Here is an 8636-nt window from a genome sequence, read left to right on the forward strand (position 1 = left end):
TAAATATATTATTATAATTTATTTAACATTACTATATTATTATTATTAAATTTATAATTATTATTATACATATTATATATATATATTATATATTATAATTATATTATTATAATTATAATATATTATATATTCAATTTTTAGAAAACATAATATTACCTGTTTTCAGAATCTCTTATATATATTAATCACATAAAATAATATATTAATCATTAAATCAATATTTCAAATCCTTTACCATATACACATACAACTGATTCATTTCTGAAATAAATTTTAATATGATATTAGTTGAATATTAATCTATTAAAATGTAATATTATTATAATTATTATTTTCTTTTCTTAGTTTAGAATATCAAATTAATAAACATTAAATAATAAACATACTTTGAATTATACCACGAAGTTATGCCTTTAATATCTGTGACAAATGTATACATTCTTTTCAATATTGTTACAGATAAAATATTATTATTATAATTATAATGATACATAATCACTTGTTGATCCATTCCAACACTAAAAATTGTATTTTTATCATGAAATATTATTCCTGAAAAATATTTTTTCAAATTAATTTCTGAAAATTATTTTATTAATTTTTTTTTGACATAATTCATAAATATACAATTCAATAAATATAATTCAATAAATATAATTTTAGTTTAATAAACTATGATATGAAACATATATAATATAAAATGATATAGATAAATAAATGTTTTTTTTTACCTGTAATTTGAGCAACATGTGCAGTTGAAGTACTCCATTTCGACAATAATGAAATATGTATTTTCATCTTCTTATTTTGTAATTGTACATTGAAATGAATAATGTTAAACAAATTATCATCACCTCCAGTTGCTAATAAATATTCGTCTTTTTCAATTATTTTTATGTCATATGAATTAATTCCAGATTGATGTAAATTAAATTTTGTAATAAATATATCTTTATAATTTTCAAATTGTTGTTTTTCAATTTGCGAAAATTCTATTATGTTTGAAATAATATCAGTAAAATCAATAAATCGACAGATTCCATCAGTTGACATTATCAACACAATTATATTTTCATTATGTGTTATAACAGCTATTTTTGTTATACAACGATCTACGCATTTTGAAGATACTTTTAACGAAATACTTTTTGTATTAATATCATATAAAAATATTCTACAAATAATATTTAAGTATATATGTAAATGAACAAAATTTAAAAATTAATTTAAAATCATTAAAAAAAAATTATATTCTAGTTATATCTATAAATATTATCTATTTATACACAATATAAAAATAAAATATATTTCAAATTTAGAAATGTTAAGAAAAAAGTACCTTATAAATCCATCTGCACAAGCAACAAAAAGTATTATATAATAAAAATTTGTAGCACAATAATAAATTTCAATATCCATATATCGAGTTTCAGGTTGCATATTGTAAGAATGATTAGATTCATGCAATTGTTTTTTACGATGTTGATCAAATCCATACAACATATGACATGTAATGTCATGACAAGAAATATCTTTATTATGTAAAAATGTTTCATCATCTTTTATATCAATTTCCCAAACTTTTATCTGTGCTCTTCCACCTCCCGAAAATATAAGATATTTATTACATAAAAAGATAAATTGCAAATCTAAACAAGCTATAAATTTTACACTAGAGATGTGACCATCAAAAATATTCAATGTCTGAAAGGTGTGAATATTATTATTCAACAATGAAATGTAACTAATACGAAGAGTACCATCTTCACTTCCAGATATAAAAATATTGTTTTGATTAATCTTTGATATTGGATTTATACAAGATATTTCTTTCGTATGAAAACCATTCTAAAAATTAAAAAAAAAATATAATATAATTTTAATAATATATATTTTCATGAAAAAATAAAACAAGAAAAAATTACTCACTAATAAAACTGGTAATGTGAAAGAAGTTAATGAAAAATCAGATGCATATACTTGTTTATTACGAATATATAGAAACATAATAAGATTATTTTTTAAAATACAATCCCATGATCTATGTCCACCACCACAAGGAATTTTCATTAAAATTCGATGATGAATCATACTGTATATTACAAATTCAACCTATAAATAATAACAAGAAAAAATAAATATATATATAATAAAATATATATGAATATATATATAAAAAAATGTATGTATAAATATACATATAACATCTGTTTAAATATACATATATATATATATGTATATACCTCTTTAAAACCTAATATAAGAATATCATCAAAAGATTTTAAATGACCACTAATCCAATCCATTGGCATTTTTTGTTTATGTAAAATGTATAATAATTTTATATTTTTATGTTTATTTAATTCATAAAATCTTAACATTCCATCTCGACCAGCTGATATTAATTTTGAATTTACAACTATGAAATTTTGAATACCAATTTTTCCATGAACTTTGTTAATAGTTTGAATAGGTTTATTTGTTTCAAATATAATTGTTTCATTATATGGAACATATGTTTTAAGATCAAAAATATGCATATTTCCAGCTCTATCTCCACATACTAATAATCCTTCATATAAAATAGCTGCTGTTAACCAACGTTCTCGACTATATGGTAAAAGACATACTGATTGTATAGTAAATGATCCTGTATGAAATAAAAATAATAAAGATTAAATAATTAAACATTAACTATTAAAAAAATTACAGATAACTAAAGATTATTGCATATTTTTTTAAATATACCTTCTACAGTAAAATTAAATATTTTTAAAATTCCACTTATTCCACAAATTACTAACTTATTATTTTCTAGCCATTGCACAGAAAATATTTGTGACTCCATTATTTTTTCTTCTAAAATCTGTAGTAACTTTTTATTAGTTGCAACTTTTATTTCTAAAATCATTATGGAAAACATTTTTAATATTATAATATTTATTATATATTAATTTATATATTAATTTAGTAATAATAGTATAATATTATAAAAAAAATTTAATATTACCTTTATATATTCTTATATATCCATCTCTTGAAGCAAAACAAATGTAGGAATGGCACAAAGAAACTTCCATAATACAATATGTACTATATTTTTCTAAATATAATGATTCTTCCACATTATTATAATATCTATTAAATATAAATAGAGTACCATTTTCATAAAAAATTAAAAGATTACCACTACTTAAATAACAAACATATTTTGGCAAAGTGTATGCATTTGTTTTAGGTATTAATAAAGTTTTTTGAATATAATCATTAACAAAAGGCCATGCATGAACTGCACCATCAGCACCACCAGTGAAAATAGTTTTATTATCATTTGATACATCAATACTCCATATAGCAGCACCATGATGTGCACAAATTTTGTTAAGTAATTTACCCTCTAATGACCAAGTGCACATAAGAGAATCCTTAAAATATAAATATATAATTAAATTTTTTTCATTATAAATACTTATTATATTTGTATAATAATATTTACTTCTCCTATTGTAATTATAATATTGTTTTTAATAATCGATTTCCATACTCTAGCTGTATGACCAAACATTGTTCGCACTAATTTTATATCAATGTTCTTCCAATTTTTGCTTTTATTATTATTTATTTTCCATAATCTAATTGTTCTATCATCTGATGTAGAACAAATAAATTGTGCAATTGGATCATACATGACAGAAAAGATTACACCCTAAAATTCAATTATTTATAATTTTAAACATTAAAATAAAAATATAATTAGAAAAAAATAATTTTAAATTAATGTATTACATTGTGTCCTTGTAAACGATGTAAAACTGATGATGTTTCAATATGATAAGCATAATTTACTTCCCATATTAAAATTTCCTGATATACAGTTCCACTAAAAATAATTATATTTTTATCATTATTCAATATAAATCCTGCATATCTAATAATAAAGTTAAGTTTAATATTCATTTAATATTCATTTAATGAATATGTTCATTTAATTATAAATATAAGGATACAAAATACATTTTTCTTCACACCATGTATTTTGACAACATTTATTAAATATGTCATAAATACAAATATTATTATGTGCTAAAAGAACACATAAATAATTGTATCCATCGTATAATAACCATTTTACTGTTATTATCCAATCATTGAGTTCTTTTTTATTTAAATCTTCTTTAATTCTAAAATAAAAAGAAATGAAATATATATAATATAAAAATATATAAATAAATATATATAATATATAAATATATATATATATAAATAAATTTATAAAATACATAATAATCAAAAAAATATTATATATAATGTTCAAACTTACATCAATGTTTCTTCTTCATAATAAATCTTATATGTACAAAAATAATTAGCACCAAACACAGTTAATTTATTATCAGGACCTTCAATAATCCCATGTATATTATATGGGTAAAGACAGTTTATTTTTTTTTCTAACTTGTAAGTATTAACATTAAAAATGTATAATGAGCATCCCACACCTATGTAAATAATAAAATAATTAAAAATTAAATAAATATCATTAAACAATAAATATTATTTTTTAAAGATATTGAAAAATTGTAATTTTTATGCAAATAATTACATATATATATATTATACTAACCTACGAAAATTAAATTATCAATACATCGAATGGCAAGAACATCGGTGCACAGAAGTTTTGAAAACATTTTGAATATCAAATTTTTATATCAAATTTTTAATAAGTATATATTAATCAAAATTATAGGCATTAAAATTTATGTATAATTTATTTTGATCTATATAAAAATTTATTCTTTATAAAAGAATTTGATCCTGCTTGAATATCCGCGTGGTTATCTAATGTAATTTTAATTAAGCACAAATATATACTGACTATAATTTCACAACATAATTCAAATTCATTTTTGACAAACGTTCATAAAATATTCCTTGAATGTTAAAAAATTTTTAATATGTAAGAAACTATAGTTCATTTGAAATAATTATATCTTATAAATGTTATTTAAAATTTTAATATAAAATATTTTATTACGTTATATCTTTAAAACTTTTAATAAAATATCTATAATTATATGTTATTTGATAATGTAATGAAAATTCAATATTGAATATTTTTTAGGAATACAGGAAATAACTCGAAATTTATACTTCGAAATTTATACTTTTACAAAAAAAATATAATTTTTAATTAATCTTTAAATTTCATTTAATAAGAAAAGTGATAATGTGGGTATTTGGTTATGGTTCACTGATATGGAAAGCAGACTTTCCGTACGAAGAAATTCTTGTTGGTCACATCAAAGGATATATCAGAAGATTTTATCAAAAAAGTATAGATCATAGAGGAATACCTAGTAGAGTATGTATTTAATTATTTTAATATAAAATTTTATTCAACCAATCTTTTTCACTTGAAATATTTTTTATTATTTATAATTTGAAATTTGAAACTTAATCATAATTACTTTTATATTTTCCAAGAATTCAGCAAAATATCTACAAATTGTAGGTATTTTTTATATTTTTATATTTAATTGATTTTTTAAATTATAAATTCTTTTTATGTAAAAATTTATTTTTTTGTTAATTTCTTTTAATATAATTTCTATATCAAATTAATTAATTAATATTGAAATAATATTAATATTGAAAATTTGATATATATACCTAAAAATAGTATTCATATTTATATATATTATATTATATATAAATTATTTTATTAATTATTAATAATTTATATTATTAACTTTTATGTAATATATAATACATTATATTTAATATTTAAACAAATAATAATGTTATGTAATAATATTATAGCCTGGTCGTGTTGTAACATTACTTAATTCTGATAATCCTAATGATGAAGTATGGGGTGTTGCTTATAGAATATCACCTCAAAACAAAGATAAAGTTGTAAAACACTTGGATTACAGAGAAAAAGGAGGATATGAAAGAAAAAGTGTGCTCTTTTATCCATCTTATTCAATTAAAGATACTGCATCGTATTCCTTAGCAAATAATAAATTTCCAAGTGATTTAGAAAATGAAAAATTATTATCATCAGTTTCAGAAAACACACCATTTTATATTACAATTTACATAGGTGGAGAAGATAATCCAAATTATGCAGGTGTAGAAGATATATATACAATAGCAAAACAAATATTAGTATCTCATGGTCCTAGTGGAGCAAACACAGAATATTTATATAATTTGGCATCTGCAATGAGACTAATAGCACCAGGTATAAATGATGAACATTTATATGTACTAGAAGCAACTGTGAAAACATTAGAACAAGAAAAAAATATCAAAATAAAATTAAATGAAAGTTTATGTACTAGTGAAAATGGATAAGAATTTTGTTTTAATAAGTATTTACATATCAAAGATGATTATTGATGATAAAAAAATTATACTTAAAATTCTAAAAAATAAGAAAATTATTTGTATTATCTATATAATTAAGAAAACTTTAGAAAATAGACAATTATTTGTATTATTTGTGCAATTAGAAAATAAAAATAAATTTTTTATAAGAAATCATATATTTTTTAAATAATAAAAATAAATTTGTAATTTATATAATAATGAAAAAGAAAAAAATATTTTTATTATTTTTTTCTTTATAATATATATATTATCATTAATGAAATACTTATTTTTTTCATGAAAATAAAGCAAAAACATTATAATACTAGAATATGCATATTTATTTATTGAAAATTTTTTATATTTTTTTATTTTTATGTTTATATATATATTTATATTTATAATAAATACATATATATATATAAATATATATTTATATATTTATATATATATATTTATATTTATATAATATATTTTTAATAGATATAATTATAATATGAAGATGAAAAGTTATATCTTTATTTAAATAAAAAATGAACAGAAAGATATATCTTTATGAAATAACAGTAAAAAAATTTTTTTGTTTACTTTTTATTATATATTTATTTTATTATATATTTTCCATGTAATCAATATTTTATTTATATACTTATTTTTCCATGTAATCAATATTATATTATTAATTTTATAATCATTATTGCATATATTTCTGCTAATGCATAATTTTTATTCTATTTTTTTTAGTTCGTTTAAAAAAAAATTTTTTTTCTCAAAACTTTATCCATCATACAGTTCAAACTGTATCTAGTGATTTTCATCTACTTTCGAAACTAAAAGTAACTTAAAACACTTAAAAGGCAAATATTTCAGTTGTGATGAAAATATATTACAATAGATGATTATGGAAAAATATGTATATAACTTTATAAAAAAAAATTTTATTTATTATTATTTTTATTATTTCATAAAAATATATTCTTTCCGTTTATTTTTTATTTATTAACTTATGAAGAGTTTATAAGTTTATCTTTGTATACTATTATGAAATGACTGTCAAACATTATAATAAATTTTGTAACAGAATCAGCTGAAGTTTGGTCATGAACTATAATGTAATATCAAAAGGATATATAAATATATGGACAAGAATTTGATTAGTAACACTATGATTAAAAATATAATATAATATATAATATATATATTATAAAAAAAATATTTATTTTTATTATATATATTTATATTTTTTTTAAAATATTTTTTTATATATTACATGTGAAATCACTAATATTATAAAAAATATAATATGTTAATAATTTATATAATTTATATAATTTTAAAACACATTAATATCAAATGAATATGAAAATAGCATTAAATTTTATTTAAAATTAAGGAAAATTGTTTTTAAAAACAATTAATAATGATAATGATTCATATAATAACATTATATTCAGAATTTTTTATAAAATAAACTATGCTTATAGAACTAATTCTTATTACGCATGACTGCGAAGGCGTAGTGACACATAACGATCAGCTGAATGTTCATAGCTCCACCATTCCTTATTGTTAGAACAACTGTCAAACGGAATATTTCGTTCGTGAATCTGTTTCCTATCTATATTGACAAACACGATAAAAAAGCCAAAATTGGGTGATCTATTAACGTAAAAGCGTTTCGGACGCATCCGGGTAAGTTTTTTTTTAAAATTTCATTATAATTCAGAAAGTATTTACAAAATACATTCAAATGTCTAACTAAAACAAAATGGCGAAATAACGGGAATAGTATAACTATTAACTACAATTACAATGATTTTTACTTATGTATTTGATTATTTATGTATCTATATATATAATATATATCAGATTATAATATAATATTAATTAATTATTTTACTACAATTCGCTAATATTTTTAAATTTAACACAATATTTATAATTATATCAAAAATTAAATTATTTTTCTACAAATTAATATAAATAAATCATTATATTAATAATTTTGTATATTGTTTTTAAAAATAAATAGTATAATGTTTATTATTGTTAAATTAATAATATTTTATAATTACTAATGAAAAAAATAAAAATTATTCCGAATATATTTAATATTAGAACATAATAAATTCATAACAGAACATAATTTATTTCAAATATATTAAAAATAAATTATATAATATTAAAAAATATTAAAAATAAATATTATAGATATAGCTATAAAGATTATTAAAAAATATTCTAGAATAAAATATTGA

The 8636-nt window shown here is 18.5% G+C and overlaps 2 protein-coding genes across 5 annotated transcripts in view; one reads left to right on the forward strand and one right to left on the reverse strand.

Annotated features, from left to right (window-relative positions):
• LOC102675149 (trafficking protein particle complex subunit 5) overlaps window positions 1-4903 on the reverse strand; it is a 6153-nt gene extending 1250 nt beyond the window's left edge. The window contains exons 1-13 of one of the 2 annotated variants that reach the window (XM_031514800.1): window positions 4625-4903; window positions 4322-4499; window positions 4008-4181; window positions 3787-3928; window positions 3497-3706; window positions 3011-3425; window positions 2749-2901; window positions 2244-2650; window positions 1930-2112; window positions 1340-1848; window positions 732-1174; window positions 387-552; window positions 157-261 (exon numbers count right to left, since the gene is read on the reverse strand). In XM_031514800.1, coding sequence (XP_031370660.1) covers window positions 210-261; window positions 387-552; window positions 732-1174; window positions 1340-1848; window positions 1930-2112; window positions 2244-2650; window positions 2749-2901; window positions 3011-3425; window positions 3497-3706; window positions 3787-3928; window positions 4008-4181; window positions 4322-4499; window positions 4625-4691 — 3099 coding nt within the window. In that variant the 5' untranslated portion in view covers window positions 4692-4903 and the 3' untranslated portion in view covers window positions 157-209. Of the gene's footprint in view, window positions 1-156; window positions 262-386; window positions 553-731; window positions 1175-1339; window positions 1849-1929; window positions 2113-2243; window positions 2651-2748; window positions 2902-3010; window positions 3426-3496; window positions 3707-3786; window positions 3929-4007; window positions 4182-4321; window positions 4500-4624 lie in introns of those variants that run through there. The other variant, XM_031514802.1, reaches the window with a different exon arrangement.
• LOC102674852 (putative glutathione-specific gamma-glutamylcyclotransferase 2) lies at window positions 4329-6604 on the forward strand. 3 transcript variants are annotated; one of them, XM_006624976.2, is made up of 3 exons: window positions 4329-4458; window positions 5126-5365; window positions 5824-6604. In XM_006624976.2, exons 2-3 carry the CDS (start codon window positions 5231-5233, stop codon window positions 6361-6363), a joined length of 675 nt encoding a protein of 224 aa, XP_006625039.1. In that variant the 5' UTR covers window positions 4329-4458; window positions 5126-5230; the 3' UTR covers window positions 6364-6604. The 3 variants fall into 3 exon arrangements, with proteins under 3 accessions (XP_006625039.1, XP_006625037.1, XP_006625038.1); XM_006624974.2 differs by lacking the exon at window positions 4329-4458 and adding an exon at window positions 4628-4960; XM_006624975.2 differs by lacking the exon at window positions 4329-4458 and adding an exon at window positions 4756-4847.
• Window positions 6605-8636: the final 2032 nt, after the last annotated feature.

This window comes from Apis dorsata, unplaced genomic scaffold (genome assembly GCF_000469605.1).
Source record: "Apis dorsata unplaced genomic scaffold, Apis dorsata 1.3 scaffold_1187, whole genome shotgun sequence".
NCBI classification, from domain to species: domain Eukaryota; kingdom Metazoa; phylum Arthropoda; class Insecta; order Hymenoptera; family Apidae; genus Apis; species Apis dorsata.